This window comes from Carcharodon carcharias, chromosome 21 (genome assembly GCF_017639515.1).
Source record: "Carcharodon carcharias isolate sCarCar2 chromosome 21, sCarCar2.pri, whole genome shotgun sequence".
NCBI classification, from domain to species: domain Eukaryota; kingdom Metazoa; phylum Chordata; class Chondrichthyes; order Lamniformes; family Lamnidae; genus Carcharodon; species Carcharodon carcharias.
This window is the reverse complement of record NC_054487.1, coordinates 49,607,161-49,625,625: the sequence shown is the minus strand read 5'-3', so window position 1 is coordinate 49,625,625 and position 18,465 is coordinate 49,607,161. Positions and strand designations below refer to the sequence as shown.

At 43.8% G+C, this 18,465-nt stretch overlaps 1 protein-coding gene across 1 annotated transcript in view; it reads right to left on the bottom strand.

Moving 5' to 3' along the window:
- Positions 1-12,604: 12,604 nt before the first annotated feature.
- Positions 12,605-18,465, bottom strand: part of mrps35 (mitochondrial ribosomal protein S35) — a 52,617-nt gene continuing 46,756 nt past the window's right edge. The window contains exon 8 of the mRNA XM_041215762.1: positions 12,605-13,072. Coding sequence (XP_041071696.1) covers positions 12,797-13,072 — 276 coding nt within the window. The 3' untranslated portion in view covers positions 12,605-12,796. The remainder of the gene's footprint in view (positions 13,073-18,465) is intronic.

Here is an 18,465-nt window from a genome sequence, read left to right as displayed (position 1 = left end):
TCTGGTTGCAGAATGAACGAATTCAAAGGGAATCAAACTAACAATCCAATTACCTGATAACATAGGTTATGCTACTCAACAGTTGAATAGCTTGTCAATATTTAAGCTCAAACATGAAAATGATCACTTAGGTTGAGGTTTCAGAGGCATAAAATGCCAAACTTCAAGAAATAATATCTTCCAAGAGAGGGAGAAAGAATATAGCAAATAAAAACAACTTTGTTTTAGAAAGTTAATATATCCTCAACACAGATAAAAATGGACCTAAAACAAGGTTAGCAGAGCAGTATGAATGAGTCGGCAAAGATGATGAATGACCTACTTGGGCATTTCTTCAATCCATGTCTTGCTTCTTATTCTGTCAGTCTGCAAGACCAATTATCAACAGCAAAACCAAGAGGCTAAATTGCTATCTTAAAGGCCTTCCCAGGTTCTCCTCTGTAAACATTATATGAACATACGAATATATGGTATCATTTAAACTGAACTCAACTGCGTGAGTTGATGAGTTCATAAGTTCAATGAATACTGATTCACGCAATGGTGGCAGGTCTAGATCCCAATAATATAGTGCTGCAGCACAAATATCTATGACTTCCTTAAGTGGGACATTGATGAATAGGATAGCAATGTCAAATGAGCACATGGACACAGCATTGCTATCGATACATAAGTCCAGCATGGCCTTTGCAGATGTGAAGGAGTCCTTCATCGTGTATGTGAAAAACTTGGTCAAAATTGGTTGTAACAATTTGCCCAACCATTTCGCCAATTCATGTTGTGCAGAACCGGTCATAGATAAGATGGGGCAGAATAAGATGTGATTCCACAATTGGACAACATTTGTTAAATAATCCTCAATGTGCTAAGAATTACGCTGACAACCAATTTATGCTTGTCAGTCGCGCTTGCAATGTGGCACATTTGCATGCACTGGAAGTTACATATACTAATACACAGGGTCCTGTTCTTTGCTGACAGAAAGAACATGCACATACATTGCGCCTGTTTCAACTAAACAAAATAAGTGACAGCCATTCACTGACTCATTCCTCTGGGTAATACCTTGACCAATCGGGGTCAAGCTGCCTGATTTTTGATGTTTGACAGTTAACTGTAAGTCACCATCAGCGGCGCATTCTCAATGGCAATGCCACTTGCCAACCAACAGCACTCTCTTCACATACAGTATAAATTGTTGTTTTCCCCCTTATAATGGTATTCTTCTGAGTGTCCTGATGCATACAACATGAAAAGCTGAGACATGTCCCTTTTTTCAACAACAGTTTCTAACATTTTCCCTATGACAGATGTTAGGCTAACTGGCCTGTAGTTTCCTGCTTTCTGTCTTCCTCTTTTTTTTGAATAAAGGAGTTACGCTTACTATTTTCCTATCTAATGGAACCTTCCCTGAAACTAGGGAATTTTGGAAAATTAAAACCTATGCAACAACTATCTCACTAGCCACTTCTTTCAAGACCTTAGGATGAAGTGGGGATTTGTCAGCCCACAGCCCCAACAATTTGCTCAATACCATTTCCCTGGTGATTATAATTTTCCCGAGTTCCTCCCTCCCTTCCATTTCTTGATTTACAGCTATTTCCAGGATGTTACTTGTGTCCTCTATAGTGAAGACTGAAGCAAAACACCTGTTTAATTCATCCGCCATCTCCCCATTTTCCATTATCAATTCCCCAGACGCACTTTCTATAGGACCAATGCTCACTTTGTTAACTCTTTTCTTATTTAAATATCCATTTTTCTATAACTAGTTAGCTATCTCTCATACTCTAATTTTTCCCTCCTTATTAACCTTTTTGTCATTCTTTGCTATTCTTTATATACTTTCCAATCTTCTGACCTACCACCCACCTTTGCATAATTTTATGCTTTTTCTTTAAGTTTGATACTGTCTTTAACTTTTTCAGTTAACCATGGAGGGTGGGCCCTCAACTTGGAATTTTTCTTTCTCATGGGAATCTATCTATTGGGTATTCTGAAATATCCCTTTAAATGCCTGCCACTGAACCTCTATTGACCTATCCCTTAACCTCATTTGCCAGCTCACTTTAGCTAGCTCTGCTTTCATGACCACATAATTGCCCTTATTTAAGTTTAAAAATACTAGTCTTGGACACACTCATCTCCCCTTCAAAATGAATGTAAAATTCAATCATATTATTAATTAGATGCTACCTAGGGGTGCCTTCACTATGAGGTTGTCAATTAATCCCATCTTGTTGCTTAATACCAGGTCTAGTATAGCCTGCTCTCTGGTTGGCTCCAGAACACACTGTTCTAAGAAACTACTCTGAAAACATTCCATCAACTCCTCATCTATGCTACCTTTTCCCATCTGATTTTTCCGTCTATATTTAGATTAAAATCCCCCATGATTATTGCTGTACCTTTCTGAGTAGTTCCTATTATCTCTTTTTACTCTGTCCTACCGTGTAGTTACAATTAGGGGGCCTGTACACAACTCCCACAAGCGACTTCTCGCCTTTATCATTTCTCATCTCAACCCAAACACCTTCTACATCTTGGTTTCCTGAATTTAGTTCATCCCACTCTAATGTGCTAATACCATAATAATTAACAGAGCCATTCCTCCACCTTTTCCTCATTTCCTGTTAATGTAGTTGTCTGGACAGCTGGTTTGTGGTGCAGAGTGACGCCAACAGGTTGGGTTCAATTCCCGTACCGGCTGAGGTCAATCCATGAAGGCCCTGCCTTCTCAATGTCAGCCTTCGTCTGAGGTGTGGTGACCCTCAGGTTAAACTCACCACCAGTGGTCTCTCTCTGATGAGAGAGCAGCCTATAGCCCTCTGGGACTATGGCGACTCTCATTTCCTAAATGTCATGTACCCTTCAATATTCAGGTCCTAATCTATGTCATCCTCTAGCCATGTCTCTGTAATGGCTATCAGATTGTACTTAATTATTTCTATTGTACTATCAGTTCATCTGTTTTGTTTCGAATGCTAAATAGAGACTTTAGTTTTGCCCTTTTATTTTTGTAGTGTCTAACCTTTCCTGCTGATTTACTCTTAGATTTATACTCTTTGTCCCTTCCTGTCACGGTCTGTTTATCATTTCCCATATTAATACTGGTCTCTCTTGCCTTGTCTCTACTCTTTGATTTACCACATCTTCCCAAATTTGATCCCTTGCCCCCACCAATCAGTTTAAAACTCTCTCTACATCCCTAGATTTGCGCTCGCAAAGACACCAGCCCCAGCACGGTTCAGCTGTAGACCGTCTCAACGATATAGACCCCACTTTCCCCAATACTGGTTCCAATGCCCCATAACCGGAACCCACTTCTCCCACACCAGTCTTTGAGCCACACTTTCATCTCTCTAATCTTATTTGTTTTATACTAATTTGCAAGTGGCTCAGGCAATAATCCAAAAATTATTACCTTTGAGATTCTGCTTAATTTGGTGCCTAGCTGCTCAAACTGACTCATCCTTCCTAAGTCGTTGGTACCCACAGGGAATCCACGGATCCTCTCCTTTCAATTGCAAGATCCTCTCCAGCCCCGAGTAGATGTCCCAAACCCTGGCACTGGGCAGGCAACACAGCCATCTGGACTCTTGCTCTTTGCTACAGAGGAGTGTCAATCCATCTCATTATACTGGCCCCTACTACCACTATGTTCATTTATGCTTCCCCGACTTGAATGGCTTCCTGTACCACGGTGCCATGGTCAGTTCGCTCATCCACCCTGCAGCCCCCACTCATCCAAACAAGCTGAGAGAACCTCAAAACTGTTGAACAATCGCAGAGGCTCACACTCCTGCACTCTGGGTCCTCTTACCTGCCTCAATCGCAGTCACACCCTCCTGTCTCTGACCACTGATAAAATCAGAAGACCCTATCCTAAGTGGCGTGACTGCCTCCTGGTATAAAATATCCAGGTAACTTTCCCCTTTCCTGATGTGCTGCAGAATCTGCAGCTCAGCCTCCAGCTCAATGACTCTGCCCCCAAGTTCCTCAAGCCGGAAACACTTACTGCAGACGTGTTTGTCCTGAATCACAATGTTATCCAGGAACTCCCACATGCTGCAGCCTTCACACATCACCTGTCCTGCCATCCTTAATGTGTTTTAAATAATTATATTAATCACTTATTTATGTTGCTTTCTTATATATTTTATTAAATTTACCAGCAATTTGTGTACTATTTTAAACTTTAGGAATAGAATAGACCTTACCCACTTACCAGATACCTAACAGCTAACTCCTTTCCCTGTAGTGGAGCAAGAACCAATTTCTATGGGGTGAGAAAGATAGAAAAAGTAAACAAACACCTCCTTTACCGAACTCTCCCTCTCACCAATCTCCAAGTCTTCACTCAGTTTGCTCAGCTGCATGCACTTCGTTTGCAGTCTCTGTTCCAAAATGTCAGCTGCACTCTGTATGTAGTTCCTGTTCTAAAATGTCACTTAAGTTTTATGTTACAAACATACGGGGCAGAATTTTGTTTGTTGGGTGGGCGGGCCCGACCCAATCAGTGGTGGGCGCGTAGCCGATCTCTGTCGGCAAAACGGGCCGTGTCGCCATTTTGCGTGGGCGGGCCTTAATTCCAGGGCATTTCAGGCTCCCGTGTACAGTGGGAAATTCAAATGTGCTGCAGGCATCTACAGAGAGTCTGTATAATGAAAGGCCAGGCAGCCTCCTTTAGGCTGTTCACCATGGCCAGCGACCGGGCTCCAGAGGAGGCCAGGACAGAGGAGGAGGAGGGGGACAGGCTGCAGGGTAGGCCAGCGGGGGGCCAATATGCCCCTCGGTTCTCCGATGCCTGCTTGCTGCCCTCCTCAAAGAGGGGTCAAATCGTTGGGAGGTATTGTTTCCTGAGAATGGGAGGAGGAGGGCTCCCCATGTGACCAGGCAGGTGTGGCAGGAAGTGGCGGAGGCTATTAGCTTTCAAGGTGCTGTGCGGCGCACAGGAACCCAGTGCTGCAAACGCTTCAATGATTTGTTGCGCTCTGGAAGGGTGAGTGCCATGTCAGCCTTGGCCATTTTACCCAGCAGGTGGCTTTAGCCTTTGAGGGCCCCCGACCCACCACCACATATGTCTTAGTGTCGTTACTGCATGGGCATTTGGCCCATGCTGGGCGGGCAAACAGATAGTGACCATGCTTACATCAGCCTTAGTGGTTGAGGAGAAGATGGGTTCCCCCCGCAGCATATGTTGGTGTTTGTTGCATTTTAGTAGTCTGGGGGCAACCTGCAGGGGAGGCAGATAGACACATACTCAGAACTCCAACACATGTCTTATTGATGGTGATGAGATGGTGGAAGGGGAGCCTCAAGGTGTCGTGGCCAAGGGCCATCTGCTGGCCTTGGCGCCGCACTTAGTTGCGCCTCCTTGACATGGGCGCTAAGACCCATGTGTTATTCAAAGTGATGGATGCCGAATATGTCCAAGGTGGCCGTTGGGGGAGGGGATAAGGAGCAGCTGTACTATCTTTTGGTGACTGATCACCAGTAGTGTGGACAGGAGCCGCTGGAGGCCTCAGATGGACCACTGTGGTTGGGGTGCGGTGTGCGCATGCTGAGTACGTGAACAATCAGCCCCAGTATATGCTGTTCTATGTTCTGCAGGCAAAAACAGAGCACAATAGCTGGGAGCGTTTGCGGACTGGCGGTGGGCACGCTGTGCTGCAGCACCTAACCACATATCAGGAGTAGGCCATGGAGCTGGGGAGGAGGCAGGCGGCCAGGTCGGCAGGTGTCAGTGAGGCTGGGGTGCAGCGGCCAGGTATTTGAGGGCCACAGTCCCATCCACTCTGTCTCCCCACCATCCAAACCACTGATGGTTGCTGTAATCGTTAACGCAGCAACACTGCTCATTCACAGACTGATACAGTCAGACGTGTGGGTCATACACATAGGTCCCATGTCCCCTTGAGGATGTGCGTCTCTAGCACCTTCCAAAGTTGCCTTATCCCATTTCTGACCACTATCCCCGTGGCCTAACATGCCATGGCATCGCTACTGCACATCCAAAGACTTATTGCATCTTAGGAGGGTTTGTATCTCCACCATCCTTTCAGCCAGTGTGTCCCACATTACTCTGTCCAAAAGGTCCTCAACACCTTACCTGCCAACCTCATGGCACTCAGCTTAAATAAATGCCACCACGTTAGTCATCCCTGTGCCAAGGGGAAATGTATGAAGGTCAATAATGTGACCTGTCAATCTCCTGTGCTCCACAGCAAATGTCGCGTGTATGCAATGTTTCCTCATAACTCCAACTCTCCAGGCCAGCATGCATCCTGGTCAGGAACCTCTGCACTCTCTCCACTCCAATGCCATCCCTCCCATGAAGCGCAGGTCACAACTGAACACAGAAGTGTAGATGTGGCCTTGACAGCGTTTTCAACACTTGCAGCATGACCTCCCTTTTCCTACTTTCTATTCCTAGGCTAATGAAGGCAAGTCTGGCTTTGACCTTGTTAAACGCTTTATGTTCCCGTTCTGCTACCTTAACAGGTCTGCCCAGCAAGGTCCCTGTAATCGTCGTGACTTTCCACAGTCCTACCATTACTCATGTATTCCCGTACCTTGTTTGTCTTGCCCAAGTACTCAACTGGACACTGATCCACATAACATTCCATCTGACATTGCTTAGGCCATCTGACCAGCCTGTCTGTATGCATGTGTAATGTTTGGGCCTCCTCTTGACTATTTACCATCCCACCAATGTTCATTTCCTTAGGTTCTTGAAGGGTAAGTGACTTATGAGGCTGGGGGTGGGGGAAGGGATGAATGGTGTTGCTGACTGAATGCTGACTGATGCACTGTCCTTGTTGTTAATTTCAGCATCACCACCATCAGCATGAAGTCCAGAGACCCCTTCCCCCCTGAGGGGCATCATTTGCAACTTGCGTCACATCATTTCAGCGAGCCAGGCACCAGCGCAGCGACTACCACATCGGTGGGGATTATGACGTTGGCTAGTATCCCGGGGCACAGTGGAGAGGGCACTTCACAATCGTTGGAGGAGATGGCACGGACAGAGAGTGCCGATGGTGCCAGCAGCCGGAGGATTGCAGGGGACCAGGCACATGCAGAGTCGGGCTGTGATGATGTGCCTCTGGAGATGTCAGCCATGCAGCAGCTGCAGGACAAGCGGCAGGGTGCACGGGAGGATTGCATGAGGGTGTGCTTCACTTGGTCTCTGTGGTGGAGGAGTCCAGTCATAGTGTGTGATGGCATGAACCTTAGGACAGAGCTTAAGGCTTCCTCCATTGAGAGATTGGCGACTCTCATGGAGAGGGGCTTCCAACAGATTGAGAATCATCTGATTGGGTTACGCTCTGACCTGCAAGCCCTCACAGCGCTAATGGCCACAGGTGGTCATTGGCAATGTGAGAGATGTTCTGGGCACCTGGTGCTGCAGCTTGGTGCCCATCCATCTGCGGTGAGCAGGGAGGTCCAATGTGACCTCATGTCGGTGCAGCAGCTGCCTGTGTCGCTGCGAGCTCCTCTCAGTGCACTCCCGATGAGGGCAGCAGCTCCTCTGCCCCACTGCCAGTGACCGTTGCATCCGTTGAGGCTGTGACAACTGGGGAGGTGCCAGTTCTGGGAACTGGCCACTCCCTCCCAGGCAGGGCCAGCACAGGTTCCACGGGCCAGAGGACGGCCGCCAAGGTCATCGAGGCCAACAGGATAGCAGAGTCAGCAGGCTGCCTCATAAGCCACTTTGAGCGATGGGGCGGCAACAAGAGGTAGCACCCGCTAACGTAAGCATAAGGCACATTAGGCATTCCATGGGTTTGTCACTGGTGATTTTGTGTTGGCCCTAGATTAGAGAATGTTTCATTAACTGCGTCAGAGCGACATTTGTTGTTTATTTTGGTGGCAATAAAGTCCACATTTCTGCCCATGGCTGAGGGTGTTTCCTTTGTGCTGCATTTGTATGTTTCACAGACATATCATGAGTGTTTGAGTGGAATTGATGTTTCTGTACTAAGCCCTTAGTTGCAGCTGATGAGGTGGAAGATGTAGCACCTAAGTGCCACGTGTGGAAATGCCAGGCAATGCTGGTTCTGCAGATCCATGTGTGTGGAGCTAGCTGAAGGTTTGGTGGATTAAAGTGTCCCGAATGTCCCTGCCTCCTTGATGTAGTAGCAGGTCAGCGTGCTGCCCCTCATCATTGCCCTGTGCTTCCTCATCCTCTGAGGCACTGCTGGATTCGTCATGTGCAACCTCATCCACTGTGTCAAGGTCTTCATCATCAACTGCATCCCCCCTTTCCAGCGCAAGATTGTGCAGAGTGCAGCATGCTACCACTATCACAGAGATATGATCTGGGGGGTTGTGGAGTGCACCCCCTGAGCGGCCCAGGCAACGTAAGCACATCTTGAGAAGACCAATGGCTCTCTCCACCACAGCCCTTGTGGTGCCGTGTCTCCTGTTGTAGTGCTGCTCAGCTTCTGTTCTTGGATGGTGGAGAGGCATCATGAGCCACCTTCTGAGGGATAGCCCTTGTCACCCACCAGCCATCCATCCAGCCAAGCCGGAGCGCTGAAGAGCCTTGGCACCTGGGAGTGTCTGAGGATGTAGGTGTCGTGGGAGCTGCCTGGGTACCTTGCACAGACTTGTAGAATCAGCATCCTGTGATCACACGCTATCTGTACGTTCATGGAACAGAAGCCCTGCCTGTTGATGAAGGCACTGGGCTCACCTGCTGGCGCCTTGATGGCCACATGTGTACAGTCTATTGCACCCTGGATGCGGGGGAAGCCTCTGGCTCGCTGTGCCTGGCTTGCCCGGTCACAGCGGAAGTGGATGAAGGTCAATGCACGTCTGAACAGAGCATCCATAACCAGCTTGACACAATTGTGGACAACTGATTGGGAGATACCGCAAATATCACCCAACAAGCCCTGGAAGGAGCCAGATGCATAGAAGTGGAGGGCAACTGTGATCTTCAGAGCCGCAGGCATGGGGTGTCCACCCACACAGTTAGGGGAGATCTCAGGGCCAATCATCTGACAAATATAGTTGACTGTCCCCTTTGACAGTCGGAGCCTCCTTCGACACTGCACCTCAGTCATATTGAGGTAGCTGCTTCACCGCCTGTATACCCTGGCAGCAGGATAGTGGTGTCTTCTGCGGCCTCTTGCATCTTGGACAACCTCTTGCCCCTGCGCCCTTTGTGCCTGAGCCTGGTCTTCCCAAATGTTGCTCCCCTGGAGGCTGATTGTCCACTCCTGGCCTCCTCCTTATTCTATCCCTCCCTTCATCCTCAGAGGAGCTGCTTCTAGTCAGAACCCCTACCCAGGCTAAATGGAGGCCTCCAGAAAGCTGCAGGCCCCATAAAGTTTACTGTCTGCAGACTGGTGAGCCAAAGCTTCAAAGTACAGAGAAAGCTGTTGGAAATCGATCTGAACTGCTAACAATCACAGAGGCAAGTTTAAAACACTTTCTGCAATAAATACTTCAGATAAAACATTAACAACCTCTCTGAGCCTGCATATCCCACCGTGGATGAGGTTTGTTAAAAAATCACTTATCCACCTGCCTGTTATGCCCGTGCGCCAGGCCAAAGATTGCATGGGTGCCTCAAAATTGGCATCGATTGCCGAGTTAAGGGAATTAACAAGGCTTTTAATTAATGGCGGGTGCTCTTCGCGCTTCATAACGCGCCAGCCCAGCTAAATATCGCTATGGCGCGCGATGACGTTGGGATGCTCGCCCGACATCAGCGCGTGACATTTTACGCGCTGATGTGCGGGCTCTGCCACCTGTACATCATAACTAAAATTCTGCCCACGGGTGTGCTGGATTGTATGACATAATTCAAAGGATAAGTAAGATGGTGATTATGAGATCCGAAGATAAATAGTATTATTGCCCAGTACTATAGCAATTTATTTTTTTCATACATATCAGGTTACCAGAAAATATAGTAGACATTTTATAATAAAAATTACACCATCAGTATTCACAAAGCATATCTAGAGGTTATTTTCAAAACAAACGGGGTTTGGAACAAATACGAAAAGAAGTTTCATACTTGCAAACTCAGAACTTTCAAATCCAAGGAGAAAACAGAGAACATTCAGACACTTTCCACAGGTGCTCCACTCAACTGCAATAACAATCCAAAGAAAGAGAAACACTTACCCATTTGGCTGAAATGTAAATCAAGGTTGCAACTGAAACCCACGTTCTTCTGTCGAGGAAGTCCAACATTTTCTCACTGAAACTAAGTTATAATGTGCTATTTTGGGAACGTATACCCATGACAATGGACATGCAGTGGCAACTTTTTTCAAAGATATTTTCAATTACAGCTAAAATGGTTTGAAGCTTTTTGAGATTGGGATAGAGAGAGGAAAAAAAAGCAGAGCAGAGGTTAATACACTTATCTATAAATACTCAGTTTGTTAGTACAAGGTTTTAGAGGAACTGACCTGTGACTACTAGATTTCTGACAGCATGTTACAAAGAATGAAACCATTGTCACAATGAAATTCAGTACATTTCATTAATTGGATCCAAAACACAAACAGGAAAAGTATTGACTTGGGTGGTATTTAGCTATAAACCCAAGATAGTAATGTACGTTTGTGGATTAGGAGACATTTAATACTGGAAAGACACTTTTGAAAATAGACTTGCGTAAGAGTAATGAAGTGCCTTGCAACATATATGAAAGGATTTGTCCTCATGGCTCACTATGTCCACGCATGTTTGAACTAAAGACACACAAAAGTGATGTCACATTACATTTTATCAGTTACCGGTTCTGCACAGTATGAATTGGCCAAATAGTTGAGCGAATTACTACAGCCAGTTCTTGGTGAATTTTCCACATACACGTTGAAGGATTCCTTCAGCTTTGTGAAGACTGTGTGTGACCTACATATTGGCAGACTCAACCAGCTTGTGCAAAAAAAACACAAAACATGTACTGTTAAAATGAGATTCAGCAATTGGGCAGCACTTGCTGAACAATCCTGAGTATGATAATAACTACACTAACAACCAAGTTAAGGGGACCCTGAACAGGGAGATCTCAAAACAAATCAACACTAATAGCTGGAGGAACCTCAAATCTACTGGAAATGCACATACCTGCTAATAGTTGGTGTTGCCAGGGAGAAAGCAATGGGGAGCCAATTGCTTGCCAAGCTCCAGCAACATACACTTATAAGCAGGGACCTGTTCTCTACAAACAAAAAGAATATGTTCAAGCCTTGTGCCTTTTTTAAATTACCTAGGAGCTTGGTGAGCCTATAGCTCCCTATTGCTTTTTCCCAGGCAACACCTATATCTGTTAACAGGTATGTGCATTTCCAGTAGATCTGAGGTTCCTCCAGCTGTTAGTGTTGATTTATTTTGAGAGAATTTAGCAATCTCTCTGTTCAGGGTTCCCTTAAAGAAAAACCAGTCTCCATTATGGTGATCTTTGCTTCCTCAATCTGTAAATAAGATCTTCAAAATCTGCAGTTTAATAACTACAGACTAGAATTAACATTCTCCTTCTAAATGCATAGCCTAGCTCCAAACAACATTTGATTTAAAATCCAGTAAAGCATACAGGAATATCCCGAACTGCAGAGGTGAGCCATGAGGGAAAACTGAATGAGAAGAAACCAAATTCAAAATTTCAATATCCATGTCTTCATACTTCAGATTATTGAGCTAATCCTTTTGTTGACCTAAATGTAATGCTTCTGTTTGATAAGTAGGAAAGCACTGTGAATTGGAAAGTGCACCTCCCATCTTCCTAAATGTATTGCTTTGCTAATGACAAAGTGCTGTTTGTGCTTGGCTTTTCTGAAGTTGCTATTCATTTTTTAAGATGATGCCTGAGGGTGTGGCCGGTAGTAACAGCATTTTAAAATAAAGAAAATCCATAACTTAAAAAACACCAATTATTGTATATGCTATGCACATTCTGTCAAAGGTAACTTTTTGAAAAAAAATGTCACAGAACAAAAATAGATATGCAGATATTGTTGAAAAAAAAGACGTGTTGCCAAAGTTTTTCGTCTTGCACTAATCAGGAAAAATTTCAAACAATAACAACAACTTATACTACAGGAGAAAAGGATGCTAATTGGTTAACAAATCAATTCTGATTGGCCAAGATTTTTAAAAAATCATTTACAGGATGTGAGTGTCGCTGGCTAGGCCAACATTTACTATCCATCTCCAATTGCCCTTGAGAAACTGGTGAGCTGCCTTCTTGAACCGCTGCAGTCCCTGTGGTGTAGGTATACCTACAGTGCTATTAGGGAGGGAGTTCCAGGATTTTGACCCAGTGACAGTGAAAGAACGATGATATATTTCCAAGTCAGGATGGTGAGTGGCTTGGAGGGGAACTTCCAGGGAACACCACCATCTCTATTTTCAGCAATATTCAAGTATCTATGTTTATGCTGGTAACATTGCAGAGATAGCGGTGAGTGGTCTTGGTGACAGAAGGGAAGTAAAGATTGAAGCTCAGCTTTGGGTTGAGCAGGAGGCCAAGATTTGAGTTAGTCAGATTCAATTGCAATAAGGTCCAGCAGAATTTAGAGCAGAAGTTTAAATGATTAGCCTCATAGCTGGTTAGACACAGTGAACAAATTAATGGAAGGGAAGAGCTAAATTTTATTCACAGAATTAAAATACTTTCCGTACAAGCATATTTGTGGAAGTAAAACTAAATTTGCTTACAAATGAACAATTAACACTTCCCTTTATACAAGATACTTTAATTTTTGACAAAATCTGTACAGTGCCAATCTATTAACTTAGTATAAACTGACCATGCCTTTTTAGGTCATGCTGCAACCTGCAAATGTAGCAGCTTTTTAACAGATTCTTTGTATTGTAAAATGTTATCTTCCGTTTCCCCTATGTTTTTAATATTCACCACAGATGTCTTGTAATTGTGGACTTCTGGAGAGTTGATTATTTCTTCCTTTGAAACTGATAATTTTTCAGCCTCTTTCATTCTGAAGATTGTGTCCAAGGCATTTTTCTCAGATTGACTGTTCTCCCAAATAAATTCATCCAAGTCAGCTTCTGTTTTGTCCAATTCCCATACTTCGGTTTTCTGTGAAGAAGACAGACAGAACAGTATTTGGTGATGGTGTGATTGCTTTTTGTACAAGGCAAGTTCATTGTTAAGACTTGGAGGCCATGGACAGAAGAAACGTTTTTCCATATTCCCTAAATAGTTTGAACAATTAATTGCCCAGGCATAAGCAGGCATTGTGGAATGGCTGCCTGAAAACAGCAACCGACCAATTTTCATTTCAAAGCTTTATTTTATTCTCTGGCATTTTGGAAAATCCACTCTATTGCTCACAAAAACATTGGTCCAGTGGGTGTCTTTTCAGTTCCAACTTGGTAACAGAACCTAAAATTACTGTAGAAAACAATCTAGAGGTACTGTAGGAGAAAGTTCAATTATAGGCTGAACTAGAAGATTAGTTATTTGAAATAAATTAACACCATTACTGCGGTACAGATGGAAAATGTATATGCAGATAAACTAAAATCAGGGCTATAACATGTAGTCTTGCAATTGATCAAACATTGTGAGAATGAAGATGAACCTAAGGCTGAATTTAAGACCTAAGTTGAGTTAAATGAAAGGTTTTTTCTCCTTAGCAGAATCAGAAATTTTACAGTGCAGAAGGAGGTCATTCAGCCCATCGAGTCTGCACTGGCTCTCTGAAAGAGCATTCTACCTAGCCCCACATTCGTCTTATCCCCTTAACCTTGCATGATCTTTCTTTTCAGATAGCAATCCAATTCCCTTTTGAATACCTTGATTGAGCCCACCTCAACTACCCTCTCTGGAAGTTCGTTCCAGACTCCAACCACCCGCTAGGTGAAAAAAAATTCTTCTTGCCTCACTTTTATTCCTTTTGCCAAATTATTTGAACCTGTGCCCTTTAGTTTTTGATGCTCGAGTGGGAAGTTTCTCACTATTTACCTTGTCCATACCCCTCAGGATCTTGAATACCTCTATCAAGTCTCCTCTCAGCCTTCTTCTCTCCAAGGAAACAGTCCCAACCTCCTCAATCTATCCTAATAGCTACAGTTCTTTATCCCTGGAATCAATCTTGTCAATCTCTTATATTCTCTTCCATGCCTTCACATCCTTCCTCAAATATGGTGCCCAGAACTGGATGCAGTACTCCAGATGAGGCCTAACTAGTGTCTTATACAAGTTCAATATGACCTCCTTATTCTTGTACTCAATATCCCTATTAATAAAGCCTATATGCACTATATGCTTTGTTAACTTCTCTCTCAACATGCCAAATCTTCAATGACTTATGTATGTATACACCGAGATCCCTCTGCTCCTACACCTCCTTTAGAGTTTCTCCCATTATTTTATACTGTCTCACCATATTCTGCCTGCCAAAATGAATCACCTCACACTTCTCTGCATTGAACCTCATCTGCCACTCACCATCCTGACTTGGAAATATATCGCCATTTCTTCACTGCCACTGGGTCAAAATCCTGGAACTCTCTCTCCCTAACATCATCGTGGGTGTACCAGCACCACATGGACTGCTGAGGTTCAAGAAGGTAGCTCACCATCACCTCAAGGGCAATTGGGGATGGACAATAAATGCTGGCCTAACTAGTGATGCCCACATCCTTTAAATGTATAAAAAAAACTTGTCTGCCCAATCCACCAACATGTCTATGTCCTTTTGGAATTCAAGACTATCCTCATCACTATTGACAATATTTCCAATCTTTGCATCATTTGCAAATTTTTGAATCATGCCCATATATATATATATGATATATATAAAAAATATTTAGCTTCATTTTTTTTTATTCGTGACAGTGATTCCTAATCAGGATGGTGTGCATCTTGGAGGAAAACTTGCAGATGGTGGTGCATCTGCTGCCCTTGTTCTTCTAGGTGGCAGAGGTTGCGGGTTTGTAAGGTGCTGTCAAGGGAGTCTTGGTGAGTTGCTGCAGTGCATCTTATAGATGGTACACACTGCTTCCACTGTTTATCGGTAGTGAAAGGAATGAATGTTTAAGGTAGTGGATGGGGTCCCAATCAAGTGGGTTTCTTTGTCCTGGACGGTGTCAGGCTTCTTGAGTGTTGTGGGAGCTGCACTGATACAGGCAAGTGGGGAGCATTCCATCACACACCTGACTTGTGCCTTGTAGATGGTGGAATCATGAGGTGAGTTACTCACCACAGAATTCCGAGGCTGTGACCTGCTCTTGTAGCCACAGTATTTAGATTCTGTGATATGGCTGGTGCAGTTCAGTTTCTGGTCACTGGTAACTCCTAGGATGTTGATAGTAGGGGATTCAACGATGGTACTGCCGTTGAGTGTTAAGGTGAGATGGTTAGATTTTCTTGTTGGAGATAGTCACTGTCTGGCGCAAATGTTACTTGCCACTTATCAGTCCAGTCCTGAATGTTGTCCAGGCCTTGCTGTATATAGACTGTTTCAGTATCTGAGGAATCCCGAATGGTGCTGAACATTGCACAATCATCAGTGAACATCCCCAATTCTAGCTTTATGTTGGAGGGAAGATCATTGATGGAGCAGCCAAAGATGGCTGGGCCTAGGACACTACCTTGAGGAACTCCTATAGCGATGTCCTGCAATTGAGATGAGTACCTATATAAGCTTTTATGTTATGGCCATAAGTTAATAGGATGCAGACAGTTTCTGGTACATTTGCATATGTCAACAAGAAACTAATGAGAGGATTATTCCCTGCAATTTTGCTGATGATTACTTTATTTGCTATGATTTGTCTAATTCTCTGAGAGAATGTTGAAATAATAGTTTAAAGATATTTAAGGTTGAATATAGTTGCCTGAAATTTGTAGTTTATTTAAAATCAAATTTGAAAGGTTTTTGGAGAAGAAAAAGTCAATTAAAGTCAATGAAAGGCACAATTAGAATCAGAACATTCAATACTTTCTCTAGTTTGCTACATGAAATGAGGTTGTAGAAGTAGGGAAGAGAGAGGGCACAAAGGAATGATGTACTGCTATTAACTTAAAATGAACACAAGAACAGCCATATACTTTTAAATGGCTACTCAACTTAACATCTTAAGGAAAATAATGCAAGTGTGATTAAGAGCACAACAATTATAGAAAGATGAACCCGAAATTGCTGGAGTGGCTAATCTTGCAGCAAGATTACCCCCCCTCCTTTCTCTCCTTCCCTATCTTTCCTGAAACCTTGTATCTAGGAATATTTAGTACCCAGTCCTGCCCTTTTTGAGCCAATGCTATCATATTCCCAGATGGCTATTTGCACCTGCAGTTCACCAACCTTATTTACCACTCTCCATGCATTTACATAAATGCACTGTAAACCTAATTTAGACCTTATTGTATTCCCTCTTAGTGTGACAACTCATCTCTCCTAATTCTACATCTTGGTTCTCATCCTTTTGCCAAGTTAATTTAAGCCCTCCTAAACAGCACCAGCAAAACATCCCCAATTCTGTGAGGATGCAATTCATATGGCCTCATTTGGTTCCATCTTCTGCCAGAACCAGTCCCAATGTCCCTCCTCCATCATCTCTCAAACGAATGATTCATTTGCTCTGTCCTCCTATTTCTATACTCACTAGTGTTTGACACTGAGGGTAATCCAGAGATTACTACCTATGAGGTCCTGCTTGCGGGTTTCTATCCAGTTCCCTGAAATCTGCCTGCAGGACTTACTCCCTTTCTCCACCTATGTCATCGGTACCGATATAGACCACAACCTCTGGCTGTCCACCTTCCCCCCTTAGTGTGTTCTGCAGCAGCTCAATAATATCCTTGACCATGATACCAGGGAGGCAACTTACCATCCTGGATCACATCTGCAGCTGCAAAAACAACCTGTTCATTCCATTAACTATAGAATCCGCTATCACTGTTGCTTTCCTAATTTTCCTCCTGCCCTCTGTACAGCTGAGCTACCTATGGTGGACTTGGTTCTGGTGGTATTCCACAGATGAACTATCATTCCCACCAGTATGCTGAACTGAATACTGTCTGGAGTAGAGATGCATTCAGGGTAATTCTGCACTACCTGCCTGGTCCTCCTTGACTCCCTGGTGGTCAACCATTCCCTCTCTGCTTGCACACCCTTAAGCTGAAACCCAAGCTGCTCAAACTGACATCATTCCTAGTGATGTCTGGAACACTTTTTCTTCACTGATAACCAAGGTATGCTTGAATTAACTTTTAACTTCATCAAGCAAAGCAATCCAAAATAACACTTTAGAATGCTTTATTTTATAACAACATGCATTTATAATAATTTAGGAAAAATGTATCTCAAGGCACTTCACAGGGGGATAAGAGGAAAAATAGTGCAAGTGAAAGAAGATTTTGGAACAGGAGCTCAAATGCTCGATTAAAGAGGCAGGTTTCAAGGTTTAGGGGGTCTTGCAGGAAGTGAGCAAGGAGAAGAGGCAGTAAAGAAATTCCAGAGCATGGTGCCTAGGTGACTAAACGTACAGCCACTAATGATGCAACAAAGATAGACAAGAGTTTGGAGTCAATAGAAGAAAACAAGGTACTTATTGGCTATGAATTGCATGCTGTACCTATATTACAAGATTGGTGGTACAGTATAGCTGCAGCCTAACTTTCAGTTTGCTAAAAGATTTGGGAAAAGAAAGGCAAAAGTTATAAGACTGTCAAAACAGAAAGTCAATTGCTCCTCAGTCCAAGTAATGAAAAGCTATATTGTTATGAGGTAAGTGATGGAGGGAGGCAGCAAAACAGATGGTCTTTGTCTTGGAAACAAATAAATCCACAACTACTTGCATCTCTCATGAGTGGTGAGGGTGGAAGAGGTAGGGAGAACAATTTAAAGGTGGTGTTTGGTAATGGTAAGTTGTTCTGCGCACTGAATTTTATTTTCCCAACTGCTTCTCATTTCATTTTTTTCTTCAAAATAACAGTATTGTTCCCTGAAATTATAATAAGAATGGCAGAAATATTTATAAGAGTACAATATTTGTATCAAACTGTGTTGCAAAAAAAAAAATCCAGCTACAAATAGTTTAACAGTGACACTGCTACAGGTGCGTTGTCTCAAATCCACAACCTCGCGACCAAGTCCAAGCCGGATTTTGGATTTTGCTGGTATTTCGATTGGTTGGTTTGCTCCAGGTCAAATCAGGTCATTTGGGCGGGTTGGGTGGGGGCAAGAGTTGCTCGGACCACTCCCGAGTGCGGCAAGTGACAGGTACTTGAAGTTGTTGGCGAGCCATTGCACCAATGCAGCAACTAGCCGAACAAGCCGTTATCTTACTCATCTAATAACTAAAATCCATGCATGGCAGCTTAACAAATGTCTGGTATTGGACATCGCTGGTTTTTGGATAGCCGGGTTTGGGACACTGTACCTGTACTCTAAAAAGACAAGGAGCGGAGTTAGTAATTACATGTTTTTGAAGAAAGTACAATGGCGATGACCATCCCCACCC